The sequence below is a fragment of the Dipodomys spectabilis genome, unplaced genomic scaffold, assembly GCF_019054845.1.
Source record: "Dipodomys spectabilis isolate Male_0828 unplaced genomic scaffold, ASM1905484v1 ptg000018l, whole genome shotgun sequence".
Taxonomy (NCBI): Eukaryota; Metazoa; Chordata; class Mammalia; order Rodentia; family Heteromyidae; genus Dipodomys; species Dipodomys spectabilis.
Genome location: NW_024870695.1, coordinates 13,278,349 through 13,297,687, shown reverse-complemented (window position 1 = coordinate 13,297,687; position 19,339 = coordinate 13,278,349). Strand labels below are relative to the sequence as shown.

Below are 19,339 nucleotides of genomic sequence, written 5' to 3'. Positions count from 1 at the left end.
AGTCTAGGCAGAATTCTGCCTAATGAATGGCATAGTGTTGTTACTCATTTCCCTGCTTAGTCTTAAATATTAAAAAACCACCTTGGTATCAGTGCTTAAACTTTATAGGAAATGACTGGAGACGAAAAGTTATGAATTTTCACTTGTGTTATTTTGAGGCCATTTGCCTAGGTCATCTTACCAGTCGTGCTGTCTACCGAATCTCCAAACCTGTAAGTTTATTCATTGTCTAATTGTCATTGTTTTAATTAACAGAATGGTCCTCTTTTAACTAATGTTTTAGTGGAAATCCAGCTAGTTAGGTCATTTTGTTTTTGATATTATATAGCTTGGTAGAAACTGGTTCCAAGGACAGTTTAGTTTTTAGCAGCACCATTGATTGACCTTTCTTATGACCATTGGCAATTTTCAAAATTTCCTAAAAATGTGATGATAGTGTCTTTTTTTTTTGAGAGAGTCATATTGGGTTGAAATTTCAGTTTTAGTGTAAATTATCTGTGGAAAATTGTATTCTTGTTTCTAGGTAATGTGATGTACCTCCTTTGTGGACTCATCTCTGCTCACAGAGCAGATGAGGAGCTATAGTCAGATCTGAGTGGAATCTTAGTATTTCTTTGTGACCTTTGGCAAATAATTTAATTTCTCCATGCCTGAGTTTCTTCATGTGTAAAATGAAAATAATAACTACCTACTTCTAGGTTTGTATTGAGAATTATATTAATGTGAAGTGTATAGTACCTTTCCTTAGCAAATTCTATGTATTTAACACTGGTAGAGAATTACACTACTTTAAAAAAAAAACCTTGCTTGTGTTTTATATGTCAGTGTATTTTTTGCTGACATTGTTAATAATTATTTTTTAAAAACTCATGAATTTAGCCGGGCGCCAGCTACTCAGGAGGCTGAGATCTGAGGATCGTGGTTCAAAGCCAGCCCAGGCAGGAAAGTCCATGAGACTCTTATCTCCAATAAAATCACTAGAAAACTGTAAGTGGCGCTGTGGTTCAAGCGGTAGAGCGCTCGCCTTGAGTTGAAGAGCACAGGGACAGCACCCAGGCCCAGAGTTCAAGCCCTACGACTGACAAAAACAAACAAACAAACAAAAAACCTGAATTTATCAAACTAAAGAGTTCCTGTCAAGGGCTGAAAGTTCTTAGTATTTTCTCCCCATTTTAGTATAAAGATTGCCAAGTAGGTTGAAAGATTTACGATAAACACCTGTATATCTAACAAGTAGATTTTGTAGTTAATATTCATTTATTTATTTTTGCCAGTCTTGGGGCTTTAATTCAGGACTTGGGTACTGTCCCTGAGCTTATTTTTGCTCAGAGCTAGTACTCTAGCACTTGAACCACAGCGCCACTTCCAGCTTTTTCTGTTTATGTGGTACTGAGGACTCGAACTCAGGGCTTCATGCATGCTAGGCAAGCACTCTACCACTAAGCCACATTCCCAGCCCTAAAAAGAATTTAATTTTTGTTATAAAGGTGATGTACAGAGGGGTTATAGTTAAATAAATCAGGTGAAAAGTACGTTTCTTTTTGGATAGTGTTACCCCTTCCTTCCTTCTATAGTTAATATTTGCCATATATTTGGTTACCTGTCTAGTCATCTCCCTACCAATCTTTTTTTTTTTTTTTTTTTTTTTGGGTCCGGTCGTGGGGCCTGAACTCTGGGCCTGGGCGCTGTCCCTCAGCTCTTCAGCTCAAGGCTAGCACTCTACCACTTGAGCCACAGCGCCACTTCCGGCTTTTTTTTTTTGCTTATGTGGTGCTGAGGAATCGAACCCAGGGTCTCAGGCATGCAAGGCAAGCGCTCTACCACTGAGCCACCTTCCCAGCCCCCCTACCAATCTTTTTGTTTAACCTCAAAGTTGCAGGTATCAGTATACTTTCCTCTGAACACTTTAGCATGTATACCATTTCCTAGAGTTCAGTATTTTTTTTTTTTTTTGGTAGATTAGTAGTAAGATTTATACATACTGAAATCCATACTGAAATATATAAGTTGTAAATATACTACTTACAAAGTTACATAGTTTTGAAAGGAAGCCTAAGAAGTATTTTCAGAACATTTGTTTTCTTTTTCTTTGAGAACTTCACTATATAACTCAGATAGGCCTTGAATTCATGATCCTCCTGCCTCAGTATCCTAAGTGCTGAGATTACAGGCATATGTTACCTTGCTCAAGTAGAATATTTTATTTTCTCCAGAAACTAACATTAAGGCTATCTGAAGAACTTTTGCTGTTACACAGAGTTTAGAAATATAGAAGCCAAAACACTAAAACAAACTACAGTAAGAACTGGTTTTTGCAATGATTCTTTTTAGATTAGTAGCTAAAATGTCCTATATCAAGTTCTCAAGTAAATTGAAGAATCTCTGTTCACTACTTGAAACTAGTCCATTAATGGGAAAATAAATCTAGGAAGAATTGGTAATGTAATTTGATAGTAGAGAATGCAAATAAAAAGATATGATACTGCACATTTTCTGTTCGTAGAGAGTATTATGTGTGTATATATTACATATTTTCTTCATATCCATTCTCAATAGTAAGTATAAAAACTTTACAGAAAACTGAATATATAATCTTAGCTATTTAGGAGGTTGAGATCTTAGGATCTCAGTTTGAAGCCATCCTGGGCAGACAAACCCTCAAGATTCTTTTTTTTTTTGGTCAGTCGTGGGGCATGAACTCTGGGCCTGGGCACTGACCCTCCGCTCTTCAGCTCAAGGCTAGTGCTCTATCTCTTGAGCCACAGCACCACTTCTGGCTTTTTCTACTTATATGGCCTAATGTATGCAAGGCAAGCACTCTACTACGCCACCTTCCCAGCCGCTCCCCCCCCCCCAAGATTCTTACGTATAATTAACCTTCAAATAGCTACTACTTGAGGCATGGTAGCTACCACTTGAGGCATGGCTCAAGTGGTATATGTACTAGCCATGAGCAGAAAAAGCTGATCAGGAACTTGAGAACTGACTTCAAGCCCCAGTACTGGTAGGGGAAAGAAAAATAAAGTTGGGCATAGTATACATCCTGTAATCTCAGCATTTAGGAAGCACATGCAGGAAGATTCAAGTTCATATCAACTCTGGGCTGTATAGTGAGCTTCAGGCCAGACCGAACAACATAGCATAGACCTGTCTCAAAAAACAATACAAGGGCTGGGAAGGTGGCTCAGTGGTAGAGCGCTTGCCTTGCATGCATGAAGTCCTGGGTTCAATTCCTCAGCACCACATAGGCAAGAAGAAAAAAGCCGGAAGTGGTGCTGTGGCTCAAATGGTAGAGTGCTAGCCTTGAGCTGAAGAGCTGAGGGACAGCGCCCAGGCCCAGAGTTCAGGCTCCACGACCGGATCCCCACCCCCACCCCCCCCCCCCAAAAAAAAAAAATACAAAAAAAGTAATTCTTTTGCACAGAAGATGGGAAGAAAAAAAATTGTTTTTGTACCAGGCCTGGGGTTTGAACTTAGGGCCTAGGAACTGTTCCTTGAGCATATTTTGCTCAAGGCTAGCACGCTACCACTTGATTTACAGCTTCACTTTTTGCTGGGTAATTGGAGATATGAGTCTCATGGACTTTGTTACCCTAGCTGGCTTTGAACCGTGATCTTTAGATCTCAGCCTCCTGAGTAACTAGTATTACAGGTGTTAGCCACTGGTGCCATTGCAGCAAATATATGCATATATCTTTTAAGTTTTTTTTTTAATAAAGTAGAAAAACTAAAGTATTTTTCCCCTTTGGGTTACCAGAATGAAACATTTTAAAACATTGGAAGTAAGTTGAGTGCTACTTGCCCATGTCTATTTGTGAGGTTATGATTAGGAGGGCTATTATTCCAGGCCAGCTAAGGTAGAAAAGTTTGTAAGACCTCTTTTCATCAATAGGCATTCAGGTGGTATTTGCCAGTCAGTCACCCTAAATGCTTTGGAGGCTGCATTTGAGGATGATAGAGGTTCTAGGCCAGCTGGGACAGAGAAGGCCAAGTGATAGTGCTTGCCTGTCATCCCAGCTAATGTAAGAAGGGAAAAATAGGAGAATTGAGGTGCAGGTACATCCAGGCAGGAAGAAAGATCCTATCTCATGAAATAACTATCTGCAAAAAAAAAAAGAAGTGGAGACATAGTTGAACAGTAAAGCTCTTGCCAAACAAGCGTTAAGCCCTGTATTCAAATCCTAGTACTACCTAAAAAGAAAAAAAGTTGGGTGCTAGTGCTCATATCTATAACCTAAGAGACTCCAAAGATCTGAGGATCAGGGTTGGAAGTCAGCCCTTCAGATAAATCCTAGAGTCTCTTTGTCTCCAGTGGTTACCAGCAAAAAGCCTAAACTGGAGGGTAGCTTCAGCAGTAGAGAGCCAAGAAAGTGCAAGGGAAGAAATGAGGTATCTAGCTGGACACCAGTAGCTCATGCCTGTAATCCTAGCTACTCCAGAGACTGAGCTGAGGATCACAGTTTGAAGCCAACCTAGGCAGAAAAGTTCGTGAAACTCTTAACTGTAAACTTAGACAGCGAAAAAGCCAGAAGTGGCTCAAGCAGTAGAGTGAGCACAAAAACACAGGAACAGTGTCCAAGCCCTTAGTTCAAGCCCCAGGACAGGCATAAAAAGAAAAAAGAAATGTATCTTTGCATGCACTAAATTAACAGTAGTGGCAGTTGGGTTTCAAATGTCTAGAAACGGGCTGGGAAGGTAGCTCAGCGGTAGAGTGCATGCCTTGCAAGCATGAGGCCCTGGGTTCAATTCCTCAGCACCACATAAACAGAAAAAGCCGGAAGTGGCGCTGTGGCTCCAGTGGTAGAGCACTAGCCTTGAGCTGAAGAGCTGAGGGACAGCACCCAGACCCAGAGTTCAGGCCCCATGACCGGCAAAACAAGCAAACAAACAATCAAATGTTTAGAAACTAACAATTCAGGGGAGTTAGGTGTGTGTGTGTGTGCACATGGGCACCTACACTAAAGATTGGACCCAAGGTCTTCTACATGCCAAACAAGCACTTTACATTGTGTATGTGTGCACCTGTTTGGGAGTGCATGCTGATGCTGGTACTGGGGTTTGAACTTAAATTCAAAGCCTCATGCTCTTGCTTGGCTTTTTTGGTCAAGGCTGGCCTACTACCACTTGTGCCATACCTATACTTCCTGCTTTTTGTTGATTAACTGGAGATGGAATTTTATAGATTTTCCTTTCCCTGGCTGTCTTTAAATCATCTTCCTCAGATCTCAGCCTACTGAGTTGCTATGATTAGAGACATGATGAAATAGCACCCAGTTAGCACTGTAAATTTGTAATTGTACACACATTACTTAATGCTCCCCATGTTAACCTAATTGTTGTTTCCTCTATTTTTTCAGTCGACATGGAATTTAAATATAACATTTATATCACTAAAATAACCGCAAGAAGATGATTTTCTAACTGTCCTATTTATATTAGGCTTCTGTTCAGAAATTGAAGGGTTTGTAGAAGAGTTCTTTAGGACTTTTGTTTGTTTGTTTTTTTGTGCTGGTGCTGGGGCATAAACTCGGGGGCCTAGCTTTTGTGTTCAAAGCTAATGTTATCTTTGAACTGCATTCTCAGATCTCAGCTTCCTGAGCTAGTATTTTAGGCATGAGCCACTAGTATCTGGCTTCTTTAGGAAGATTTGATTATTCTAAAAAACTAAAGAAACAATAGTTTATATATAGTACATGTATTATTTAGTATTTAGGGTTTTTTGTTGTTGGTGGTGGTGGTGGTAGGTCTTGAACGCTGCACCTGGACACTATCCCTCAGCTCTTTAGCTCAAGGCAACCGCTCTACCACTTGAGCCACAGTGACACTTCTGGTTTTCTGGTGGTTAATTGGAGATAAGAGTCTCATGAAGGGGCTGGGAAGGTGGCTCAGTGGTAGAGCACTTGCCTTGCATGCTCGAGGCCCTGGGTTCGATTCCTTAGCACAACATAAGAAAAAAGCCGGAAGTGGCACTGTGGCTTCAGTGGTAGAGCACTAGCCTTGAGCTGAAGAGCTGAGGGACAGCGCCCAGGCCCAGAGTTCAGGCCCCATGACCGGACCCAAAAAAAAAGAGTCTCATGGAGTTTTCTGCCTGGGCTGGCTTTGAACCATGATCCTCAGATCTCAGCCTCCTGAGTAGCTAGGATTACAGGTATGAGACACTGGCACCTGGCTAGTATTTAGGTTTTTAGACATTTTCTCTGAGAGATGTTTCAGTTATGATTCAAGCAGAAAATGTTTCAGCCAAGTAAGAGGAGTATTAGTAATTTTTTTTTTTTTTTTTTTGGTCGGTCATAGGGCTTGAACTCTGGGCCTAGATGCTTGTTCCCAAGCTCTTCAGCTCAAGGCTAGTGCTCTACTACTTGAGCCACAACACTTCTGGCTTTTTCTGTTTATGTGGTGCTGAGGAATCAAACCCAGGGACTCTTGCATGCGAGGCAAGCACTCTGCCACTGAGCCACCTTTCCAGCTTGAGTATTAGTATTTTTAAGGGCGAATAGACATTTGATAAATCTACCTAGTGTGTGTGGTTCTCAGTATACTACAAGACTACTTTTAGTATTTTATTCTTGTCTTGTTGCAGTTGTTTTTTAGTACTTTTGATTGATTCCAGGTTGTGTCTGCGTGTATGCGTGCACGCATGCATATTAATGGAGATTGAACCCAGGGCCTTCAACATGAAGTGTCCTACCACTTGAGCCATGCTCTTAAGTTTTTGGGTTTTGTGGTAGAGTCTAGATAACTACCCAGGCTGGTTCTGAGCTTGCAGTCCTTCTGTTTCTATCAAGTAGCTGGAATTACTGGCATGTAGCACCATACCAGCTTCCAAAAGTAATTTTATATTTTAATATGAGGAAGGAGATGTAGGACTTGAACTTAGGGCTTTATGATCTCTTTTGGCTTTTCACCACTTGACATGCCTCCAGTGCAGCTTTTTTTGCTAGTTAATTAGAATCTCACAGATTGGTTTTTTTTTTTTTTTTTGGTCATGGGGCCTGAACTCTGGACCTGAGCGCTGTCCCTCAGCTCTTCCTTCAGCTCAAGGCTAGTGCTCTACTACTTGAGCCACAGTGCCATTTCCGGTTTTCTCTGCTTATGTGGTGCTGAGGAATTGAACCCAACTTCCCAGTCCCTCACAGACTTTTTTGTCCTGTGGGTGTTGGCATTTTTTTGAACCATTTTTTTGAACCATTATCCTTAGATCTCAGCCTCATGATTAGCTAAGGTTATAAGCATGAGCCACCGGTTCAGAGCTTTAATTAAATTTTTGAGTAAACTAAAAAGCACTGTTGGTAAAAGAAAACCATGGTTGCCATCATGTGAGTTGGTTTTCTTACTCATGTTTGCTGTTTTAAAAGTTCATATTAATATTACCAATGAAAGGTAAAAGGAGTTATTAGCGATCTGTAATGGAACAATTCGTTTTAATCTAATGTGCAAATAGTATTTTGTTCAGTCTTTTTTTTTTTTTGTTTTGTTTTCTTTTTTTCTTTTTTGTCTGTCATGAGGCCTGAACTCTGGGCCTTGGCGCTGTCCCTCAGCTCTTCAGCTCAAGGCTAGTGCTCTACCACTTGAGCCGCAGCACCACATCTAGCTTTTTCTGCTTATAGGAATCGAACCCAGGGCCTCATGTGTGCAAGGCAAGCCCTCTACTACTGAGCCACTTTCCCAGCCCTTTGTTTTTTTTTTCTTTATCTTTTTCTTACAGTTATTTTTTTTTCTTGATCTAGTCACATTACATTTCTAGTGGGTTGGCTTTTTTAATTTTATTTTTCCTCACATTGAGGCTTAAGTAGGCTTTAGTTAAAAAAACAAAAGGACTTAGTGAAATTTGGGTTCCAATTTATAATATTCTGTTCCATAGATTCGCAGACTTTATCTAGTCGTTGCTTATGGAGAAAATTAATTCAAGGGCTGGGGCATGGCTCATTGTTAGAGAACATGTCTGGCAAGTTTACAGTTCTGAGTTCAAACCCAAGTACTACCACCAAAAAGAAGAAGAAAATTAATTGTCCTCATGAAGCAGAGATCAGAAAGATTGCCATTGAGGCCAGCTAGGGCAAAAAATTAGTGAGATCTCTATCTCAAGCTGAACGTGGTTGTTTATACTTGTGATCTCAGCTATGCAGAATGAAAAGGTAGGGAGATTGAAATCCAAAACCCATCCAGGGCAAAAAATGTCTGAAAAATGACAGAAAAAGGTCTGGGAGTATGGCTTGAGTAGTAGAGTTCTTTTTTTTTCTTTTTGCTTATGTGATGCTAAGGAATCGAACCCAGGGCCTCAGGCATGCAAGGCAAGCGCTCTACCACTGAGCCACCTTCCCAGCCCCGAGTAGTAGAGTTCTTGTCTAGGAAGCTGAAATTCTTGAGTTAAACTCCCAGTACCACAACAACAACAAAAAAGGATTAAATTAAGTGATATACAATAATGCCTTGCCTTAAGAATTTTTGGAAAGTGACTGTAAATCATTTTATATTTAAAAGTACCAAGACCTGTAATTCTAGCACTCAGAATGATGCAGGAGGATCTCTAGTTCAAGGCCAGCCTGGACCATATAATGAGATCCTGCCTCATAACAAAAACAAAAATACCAGGGACTATTGTATTTTTAAAAACCTCTAATAGGTTATTTTTGAAAAACATTTGTCTGTTTGTAAATTCTAACTTTTGTATATTTGTAGGTTTTCTTTTCTTCTTTTTCTTTTCTTTTCTTTTTTTTTTGGTCAGTTGTTGGGTTTGATCTCTTGATCCTGGGCTCTGTCCCTCAGCTCTTTAGCTCAAGACGAGTGCTCTACCACTTGAGCCACAGCGCCACTTCTGGTTTTCTGGTGGTTAATTGAGGATAAGATTCTCACAGACTTGCCTGCCTGGGCTGGCTTTGAACTGTGATCCTCAGATCTCAGCCTTCTGAGTGGCTAGGATTACAGGCACCAGCGCCCAGGTCATAGTTTTTCTATAGGCACAAATTTATTATGAACTGGGGCTACAGAAACAGCATTTTTTTGGGTATCTGCCTAATTTAAAAAGTTGAACTTCTTAACTGATATAACCTACTAATACTATACAGTATGACTCTAGGTGAGGGGGAGTAGGCGAATATTAAGGATTGAACCCAGGCCCTTGTACCTGGTAGGTAAATGCTCTCTACTACTTACCACTTGAGCTAGGCTTTATCCCTTAGAGTGTGACTTCATCATGTTTTCAATTTATTAAAGATTAGAACAAAAATCTGAAAGTAAGCATTGCATATATGGCTTTTCTCATGTTGAGAAAAAAAAAAATGTTTCCATCTTCCTTCAATTAAATAAGTAAAACAAAGTTTTAGTGTTAAATGATTAAAACATTTTTATGTAGGATTTAGTTCCTTCAATTTTAAAATTAAGTTTATTTTTAGGATAGTTTTGGTTGTTTGGAAAATTATGAAAATAATACAGAGAATTATATGTCTTCTGCATTTAGTTTTCTCTGTCAGCATCTTACATTAATGTGGTACTTTTGTTGCAGTTAACCAATACTGATACATAATTATTTACCACAGTCCTAAATTTGTTGTGGATTATTTAATCTTTATCTCATTATCATTTTGTGTTCCAGAATCCTATCCTTGATACCACATTCATTACATTTAGTTGTCATGCCCCTTTAGCCTTCCTTATATTGGGCTTTTCTCAGACTTTGTTTTTTATATCATATAGTCTATTTTCAGATTGATGTTAGTTCAGAATGGGCTTAAAGTTACAGTTCTCCATAGTTTGTCTTGCTACTTATTTAAAACCCCCCTTTTTTTTTTTTTTTTTTTTCTTTTTCTAGTAGGAAAACCATGAAGTCCAGAAGCAGGAGTCCTGCATATTCAAGACACTCATCTTCTCATAGTAAAAAGAAGAGATCCGGGTCTCGAAGTCGTCATTCCAGTATCTCACCTGTCAGGCTTCCATTGAATTCCAGCCTAGGAGCTGAGCTCAGTAGAAAAAAGAAGGAAAGAGCAGCTGCTGCTGCAGCAGCAAAAATGGACGGAAAGGAATCCAAAAGTTCACCTATAATTTTTCCTAAAAAAGAGAACAGTTCAGTAGATGCTAAAGATTCAGGCTTGGAGTCTAAAAAGTTACCCAGAGGAGTAAAATTGGAAAAATCTTCCACAGATACTGAACTGGTAAATGTAACACAATCAAACACAGAGGTCAAAAATTCTTTAGATACAGGGAAGGTAAAATCGGATGATAACTCTGAGAAGCATCTTATAAAGGATTTGAAAGTACAGGGAACAAAAGACTCCAAAACAGTGCCATCGAAAGAGGAGATTGTTTCTCTAAAGGAAACAGAGACCTCAGAAAAGGAAACCCCTCCACCTCTACCCACAATTACTTCTCCTCCTCCTCCTTTACCATCTACTACACCTCCACCTCAGACACCTCCCCTACCACCTTTGCCTCCATTACCAACTATTTCACAACCACCTCTGCCTCCTCCCCAACCAGTATTTAGTCAGGCTGTTGTTTCTAGTACTTCAACTTTGCCTCTTTCTACTCATACAAGTAGGACATCAACTTTGTCCTCTCAGGCAAATTCTCAGCCCCCTGTACAGGTTTCTGTCAAGACTCAAATATCTGTGACAGCTGCTATTCCACATCTGAAAACTTCAACATTGCCGCCTCTGCCCCTTCCACCCTTGTTACCTGGAGATGATGACATGGATAGGTAAGTCCTTAGTAAACTAGGAAAATTAACCCTCTTGATCTAAGTAATGTAATTTCTTTGTTGTTGTTATTGTCCTGGGGCTTGAACTCAGGGCCTGGGCTCTGTCCCTGAAGTTTTTTGCTCAAGGCTAGTGTTCTATCACTTGAGCCACAGCTCTGTTTCTGGCTTTTTGATGATTAATTTGGGATAAGAATCTCATGGACTTTTCTGCTTGGGCTGACTTTGAACAATGATCCTCAGATCTCAGCTTTCTGAGTAGCTAGGAATGCTAGAGGTGTGAGCCACAAGAGCCTGGCTCCTAAGCTGATTTTAAACTCATGATCTTCCTGCTTCAGTCTCTCAAATATTGGAGTTATAGTTGTGTGTCTCATGCCTATCCATATTTTCTCTTTTTAAACTTTGTCAAAACCACTTTAATGTCTGGCTGTTTCAAATGCTTTGTGAATGTGAACTGACTGTTCTTTTTGGTAGAAAAGTCTATATTTATGATACTATTACTTGGGAAGAGTAGGATTTGAGGCCTAGTAAACCCATTTTTTTCATAGGTTTATTAATAAGGTTAATTTGGATTAAAGTTTTTATTAAGTAGTCAAATTAATTACACTTAAGTAGCCTTAAAATGTCTTCTTTGTGTGTGTAGGTCCTTGGGATTGAACTCAGGCCTGGGCACTGTTTTTGAGCTTTTGTGCTCGAGGCCAGTGTTCTACCACGTGAGCCACAGGACTGGCAAAAATAAAAAAGAACTGAATACTATAAATCATGATTTTTTTTTTGCAAGGTGGGTGGGGGTAGTTCTGGGTTTTGAATTCAGAGCTTTGTGCTTACTAGGCTGATGCACTACCACTGAGCAATACTAAGCATAGATCTGATACTATGGAAGGAACTTGGAAGGAATTAGGAACTATAATCAATTGGCAAAATGGCCAAAAAAAATTACAAAAATTAGCATGCCCATATACTATGGCAATGTTTGTGTTACTGGCTTTTTTTATTGAGTCTACCTTCTATTCTCTAGGGTATATGTGGCATGTATTGCAACAAATTTTTCATTGTAAGCACAAAAATAAGTGCTGTTAATTTTATATCCCCCAAAAAATCCCAATCCTTTATTACTTTCATTTTTTTTTTTTTTATTGGTCATGGGGCTTGAACTCTGGGCTTGAGCACTGTCCCTGTGCTCTTCAGCTCAAGGTGAGCACTCTACTGCTTGAGCCACAGCACCACTTCTGGTTTTTGAGTGGTTTATTGGAGATAAGAGTCTCGGGGTTTCCTGCCTGGGCTGGCTTTGAACCGTGATCCTCAGATCTCAGCCTCCTGAGTAGCTAGGATTACAGGCGTGAGCCACTGGTGCCCGGCTAAACCTCTATTACTTTCTTGGTGACATCAGTAGTTTGAATGATGGTTCACTTTAGCCTTGAGGTCTATTCAGAACATAGGAAGTATAAGTATAGTATGGAAAGAACAATAAGGAAAAGATTATTTTACTTGCTCATGGTTGGCACTCTATCAGTTGAGTCCTGTTCTAGTTTGCCATTTTGTTGTTTAATTTGAGATGAAATCTTAATGCCCTGATTTCAAACCATGATCCTCTAGGTCTCAGCCTCCTGGGTAGGTAGACTTACAGGCTTGACTCATCAGTGCCTGGATTTATTTTGTATTTTGAGCCAGGGTCCTGCAGTTGTTGCTTGTCATGTCCTCAAGCTGCTAGGCTCAAGTCATCCTTCTTCAGCTGATGCGATGCCCACCAGAACTGAGTTAAAGCCTCTGAGACTACAGATATACATCACTATAGCTATCTATGGAGTATTTTAAAGAATGATTCTGAGCCAGGTGCCAGTGGCTCATGTTTGTAATCCTGACTACTCAGGAGGCTGAGATCTGAAGATTGAGATGCAAAGCAAGCCCAGGCAGGAAAGTCCATGATACTCTTATGTCTAATTAACCACCAAAAAGATGAAAGTGGAGCTGTGGTTCAAGTGGTAGAATATTATCCTTGAGTAAAAAAGCTTAAGGATAGCTAGCACTTGTGTTTCACACCTGTAATCCTAGCTACTCAGTAGGCAAAAGATCTGAGTGTTGCAGTTCAAAGCCAAACACAAGCAGAAAAGTTGGTGAAGCTCTTTATCTCCAATTTAAGCACTAAAGAAGTGGAGCAGTGACTGGCTCAAATGGAAGATTACTAGCCTTGAGCAAAAAGGAACAACTCCCAGGCTCTGAATTCAACCCCTGGGACCTCCTCCCACAAAATAACTCAGGGACAGAACTCAGGCTTTGGGGTTCAAGCCCAAGACCAGCACAAAAATAAAATGAATGAGCATAAGAATGACTTCATTACTAATAATAGTGGCCAATCTGATTTTCTTTTTTTATTTTTATGTGCTGGTCCTGGTGCTTGAACTCAGGGCCTGGCACAGTCCTTGAGCTTTTGTGCTCAAGGGTAGTGCTCTACTACTTAACAACAGCTCCACTTTTTTGGGTGGTTAATTGGAAATAAGAATCTAATTGAGTTTTCTTCTCAAATTGGCTTCAAGCCGTAATTCTCAGATCTCAGCCTCTTTAGTAGCTAGGATGACAGGCGTGAGCTGCAGTGTCCGGCTTCAATCTGATTTTTTTTTTTTTTGGGGTCCGGTCGTGGGGCCTGAACTCTGGGTTTGGGCGCTGTCCCTCAGCTCTTCAGCTCAAGGCTAGTGCTCTACCACTTGAGCCACAGCGCCACTTCCGGCTTTTTTCTTTTTGCTTATGTGGTGCTGAGGAATCGAACCCAGGGCCTCAGGCATGCAAGGCAAGCGCTCTACCACTGAGCCACCTTCCCAGCCCCTTCAATCTGATTTTTAATGAAAAGTTTCACATTATTTCTAATATAAATAGGTATATATTAATTCTCTTACTTGAGGACTTAGAAAAAGCAGAATCTTTTCATGTAGAAAAATTTTTAGAAGCCAGGCACCGTGGCTCACACCTGTCATCCTAGCTACTAGGAGGCTGAGATCTTAGGATCAGGGTTCAAAGTCAGCCCGGGCAGGAAAGTCCATGAGACTCTTTATCTCCAATAAACCACTAGAAAACCGGGAGTGGTACTGTGGCTCAAGTGGTAGAGTGCTCACCTTGAGGTGAAGGGTACAGGGACAGCGCCCAGGCCCAGAGTTCAAGCCTCATGACTGACAAAAAAAAATAATAAATAAAAAAAATATCGTATTTTTCTTGTTTCTTTTTTTTGTCAGTCATGGATTGCAGGCATGAGCCACTAGTGCCTAATTCAGAAGGTTTTTTTTTGTTTGTTTGTTTCTTTTTTGTCGGTCAAGGGGCTTGAACTCTGGGCCTGGGCGCTGTCTTTCAGCTCTTCAGTTCAAGCCTAGTGCTCTACCACTTGAGCCACTGTGCCACTTCTGGCCTATTCTGTTTATGTGATGCTGAGGAATCGAACCCAGGGCCTCATGCATGCAAGGCAAGCTCTTTACCACTGAGCCACCTTCCCAGCCAAATGTCTTATTTTCTTGGTCAATGTACTTATATTTATTTTATTTTATTTTTGTACTTATATTTAAATGTGATTATCAGTTGTTTTCCATATGTACATAAATTATTGAAGGTAAAAAGATGGAAATTAAGATTTCTATTATCAGTTATATAATATATATGTATGTAATATATAAAAATGCATATTTATATACACATACATAATGTCAATCCTGGAGCATTTTTTTCTATTGTATCCATGTGTCAGCCGTTCCTGTTTGACATAAAAAATAGTTTTGTTTTATACAAAATCTTTGCTGCCTAGGCATGAGTGGCTTGTGCACTTAATTCTAACTACTTAGGAGGCTTGAGATCTGAGGGCTGTGGTTCAAAGCCAGCCCAGACAGGAAAGTCTGTGATACTCTTATCTACAAGTAAGGCTCCCTCCACCCCCTGCAAAATGGAACTGTGGTTCAAGTAGTATAATACTAGCTTTGAGCAAAAAGTTCAGAGTTCAAGCCTCAGGACCCCTCCTTCACACCCCACTGAAAGAACTTTGCTAAAAGACAACTTAAAGCTTGATAAAAGATTCATTTATTTTCCTTACAACTTTTTCTTCTTGAGACTACAACAGCTTAAATTAAGAGAATATGGCATACATATCTTTTTATTGCCTAAAACCCAGAATATAATCAATAAATGGTGCTTATTTAAATGTTGGTAGAGCATCAGTTGTGAGTAAAAAGCCAAACAAGTGTGTGTGAGGCCATGAGTTAAAGTCCCAGTAATGGCACAAAAAAATAAAATAGATATTGTAAGGGATATTATTCCCTTACTATTCCTTATAGTTCTAGGAATTATTCAGGTAAAATATCTTTCATGGACGTGTGTGTGTGTGTGTATGTGTGACTTTTCATTAGCTTCTTGAGTAGTAGTATTATAAGCATGAGCCACTGGCACCTGTCTTTTATGACTATTTTTTTTTTAATTGGAGGACGTTGGAAGGGTGCTGAAATTCTTAGCTCTTTTTAACCTTCTGTTAACATGAGGGACCAGAAAAGCCTCATTTAAGCCAGAAGAGGAGGTATGGTTCAGATTGTAGAGCACAAGCAAGCCTCCAGTGGAAAAAGCAAGAGATTAGTTGTAAGTTCAAGCCCCAATACCTGTACAAAAGGTAGGTGTGTGTGTGTGTGTGTGTGTGTGTGTGTGTGTGTGTGTGTGTGTGTGTGTGTGTGTGTGTGTGTGTGTGTGTGTGTGTGTGTGTGTGTGTGTGTGTGTGTGTGTGTGTGTGTGTGTGTGTGTTTATCTATCTAATCCGAGAAAACTGTGCTATTGTTCCCAATCTGACAACTGTGATTGGCAGGTTTTGTGAATCCTGCTACCAGGATTAATGATTCTCAAGTTGGTGTTTGGACCCTTTTTCTTTATTATATTTTTAGGCTGAGATTTGTTTTTCAGATTACTGTTAGTTGACAATTTCCAAATAAATAGGGTGGTTTCAAACAATTTTTAATTAGTTTTAATGTATTCTTGTTAAATACAAACAAATACTGTTTCCTTTTCCTAAGTTCTTTCCATATTATTAGTAATAGATTGTTGTTAAATTGTTGGGCTCTTGTCTATTGTTTAATGAGTAGGCTTCCTGAATTTTGAGTTAGAGTGATACACTTGATAAATATTTTTTTCTTCATCTCAGTAGAAATCTATAATTTTAGGAAGAACGAAATTTGGTAAAGAAAAGGTGGGTGCTGGTGGCTTATGCCTGTAATCCTAGCTTCACAGAAGCTGAAATCTAAGGATTGCAGTTTGAAGCCAGCGTGGACAAGAAAAGTTTATGACTTTTTTTTTTTTTTGGTCCGTTGTGGGGCTTGAACTCTGGGCCTGAGCACTGTCCTTGAGCTCTTCAGCTCAAGGCTGGAGCTCTATCACTTGTGCCACAGTGCCACTTCCAGTTTTCTGAGTGGTTTATTGGAAATAAAAGTCTTTCAAGGACTTTACTGCCCACGTTGGCTTTGAACCTCCACCCTCAGATCTCAGCCTCCTGAGTAGCTAGGATTACAGGCAGGAGCCACTGGCACCCACCCAATAAGACTTTTATCTCCAATTAGCAAAATACTGGAAGTGAAGCTGTGGCTCAAGTGGTAAAGCAGTAACTAGCCTTTAGCACAAAAGCTCAGGGACAGTGCTCAGGCCCCACAACTAATTCTCTGTTTCTTTCTCTCTCTCACTCTGTCTCTCTCTCTCTCTCTCTCTCTCTCTCTCTCTCTCTCTCTCTCACACACACACACACACACACACTCAAATTCAAATTGATAAAGGAATGACCATATCTGAAATTTTTATTTGTAATTTTTTCCCCATGTGTTTGGTTTTCTTCTTTTTTTCTTTTTCTTGTCAGTCATCAAACTTGAACTTGGCGCGTGGGCACTGTCCCTGAACTTTGAGCCACAGCTCCACTTCTGTTTTTTTGGTGATTAAGAGTCTCATGGACTTTCCTACCCGGACTGGCTTTGGACCTTAATCCTCAGATCTCCGCTTCCTAAGTAGCTTAGGGTTACAGACATGAGCCACCAGTGCCTGGTTTAGATGACTTTAGATGTGGTAAACAGTTACATTGATATTACTTTTATATTATAGTTTTTTTGTTTATTTGAAATACCAGATATTAAATCTTTCAAAAGTGATTCCTTCTGTAAACCTACCTACTCTGATGGCAGAGATCTGAGGATCGTGGTTTGAAGCCAGCCTGCAGGAAAGTCCATGAGGCTCTTATCTCCAATTAACCACCAGAAAACCTGTGATAAGAGTGCAAAAAGAGCTCAAGAATAGTGCCAGGCCCTGAGTTAAAGCCCCGTGACAGACCAAAAAATAAGAAATACCAAAAACAAAACACTAAAAATAGAAGTGAGGGGCTGGGAAGGTGGCTTAGTGGTAGAAAGCTTATCTTGCATGAATGAGGCCCTGGGTTCGATTCCTTAGCATCACATAAACAGAAAAGGCCAGAAGTGGTGCAGTGGCTCAAGTGGTAGAGCACTAGGCTTGAACTGAAGAGCTGAAGGACAGCGCCCAGGCCCAGAGTTCAAGCCCCTTGACTGACAAAAAAGAAAGAAACAAAACAGCAACAACAACAACGGAAAAAAAAAAATAGAAGTGAGTTTCAGTAAAGCTAGGAGGACTGCCCAGGCACTGAGTTTAAGCTCTAGTATCAGCACCAAAAAAATAAATTTCCATCAGTCTTATTAAATAGAAAAGCATCTGATTAAATAGAAAAGCATCGGTATTATAAGGGATTTGTTTTGTTTTCTTTTTTTGTTTTTTGCCAGTGCTGGGGCTTGAACTCAAGTTTCTTTTGCTCAAGGCTAGCACTCTACCACTTGAGCTACAGTGCTACTTCTGGCTTTTTCTGTATATATGGTACTAAGGAATTGAACCCAGGGCTTCACGCATGTGAGGCAAACACTCTACCACTAAGTCACATTCCTAGTCCAATACTGTCAGTATAACAGAAATAATTCAGTTAAATTTGTGACTGACATTTCTTAAATTTAACAGGTTATTTTTGTTTTGTTTCTCTGTTCTGATACTGAGCTTGAACTCATGATCTCCTGCTCTGGCTTGGCTCTTTCACTCAAGGCTGGTGCTCTACCACCTTTTCTTTTGGCTTTTTGAAGGTTAATTAAAGAGAAGTGTTTTAGGCACTTTCCTTCCCAGGCTGGCTTTGAAATATCCTGCCAGGGTGCTGGTGGCTCATGCCTGTAACCCTAGCTACTCAAGAGGCTGAGATCTGAGGATCACGGTTCAAAGCCAGCCTGGGCAGGAAAGTCCTTGAGAGTGGCAGCTGGCTTGGCAAGTTTGTTTGTTTGTTTGTTTTTGGTGGGTCATGGAGCTTGAACTCTGGGCCTAGGCGCTGTCCCTGCATTCTTCAGCTCAAGGCAAGCGCTCTACCTCTTGAGCCACAGCGCCACCTCCGGTTTGGTTTTCCAGTAGCTTATTGGAGATCAGAGTCTCACAGACTTTTCTGCCCGGCTGGCTTTGAACCATGATCCTCAGATCTCAGTCTCCTGAATAGCTAGGATTACAGGCATGAGCCACCAGTGCCCAGCTCTTGGCAGGTTTTTTAAAAAATAAAATCTTCATTTATCAAGACCATGAGTTTATATTTCAGCTTTATAAATAAATACACAAACAACTCATATGGTGGTTTACCCCTGTAATCCTAATTATTCAAGGTGGAGATTAGGAAGACCATAGTTTGAGACAAGTCCAGAGAAAAAGGTTCACAAGACCACCTTCTCAACAAATGGAAAGTTAAATGTGATGGCCATATGTCTTTCATCCCTGCCACATGGAAGTGTAAATATAGGATCAGACTAACCCTGTTGTGAATACTAGGATTCTTTAAGAAAATAAAGTCAGTAGATAAAGTGCCAGCTCAGCAAATATAAGGCTTTGAGTTCAAATCCTAGTAGCACAAAAAAAGTAAAAACTTTATAATCTTAATAGCTTGGCATATTCTTTTTTTAATAGCAAAATCTTAAGTAATTATAACTTTTTTTCTCTTTTCCTCTGTTTAGTCCAAAAGAAACACTTCCTTCAAAACCTGCAAAGAAAGAGAAGGAACAGAGGACACGTCATTTACTCACAGACCTCCCTCTTCCTCCAGAGCTCCCTGGTGGGGATTCATCTCCCCCAGACTCTCCAGAGCCAAAAGCAATTACACCACCTCAGCAACCATATAAAAAGAGACCAAAGTAAGTTTTTGGAGTTATCCACCCTTAATTATTCTTAAATTTTATCCTTGCTTGTGGGCCCAACTATCACGTTTCTTCCAAAACCTATGTAGTAAGATTATAGAAGTTTGATCCTGTTTTGTATTTTATTTTTATGGACAAAAGCCTTTCTCCAAAGGCTTTTGCATCCATAGACGCTGTTTTCAGAAAAGCAAATACCCAAGTCAGGATATATAATCTTATCCTTTGTTTTGTTTTCTGAAACTGGAATATGAACACTGGACCTCATGCTTACTTGGCTTGCATACTTGAGCTATGTCTCTGGACAAGGTTTTGGCTGGTTATTTTGGAGAAGATGTCCCTTGGATTTTCTGGGCAGTCTGGCTTTGAATTGATCCTCTGGATTTCAGCTTCCTGAATAGCTAGGATTACAGGTGTGAGCAAAAAGTTTAAAAAAAAA

General features: G+C 40.0%; 1 protein-coding gene across 9 annotated transcripts in view; it reads left to right on the top strand.

The window, feature by feature from the left end:
- Nucleotides 1–19,339, top strand: part of Cdk12 (cyclin dependent kinase 12) — a 116,695-nt gene that overhangs the window by 2,146 nt on the left and 95,210 nt on the right. For 8 of the 9 annotated variants that reach the window (XM_042671346.1, XM_042671343.1, XM_042671345.1 and 5 more), the window contains 2 exons: nt 9,809–10,693; nt 18,724–18,900. In XM_042671346.1, coding sequence (XP_042527280.1) covers nt 9,809–10,693; nt 18,724–18,900 — 1,062 coding nt within the window. The remainder of the gene's footprint in view (nt 1–9,808; nt 10,694–18,723; nt 18,901–19,339) is intronic. The other variant, XM_042671329.1, reaches the window with a different exon arrangement.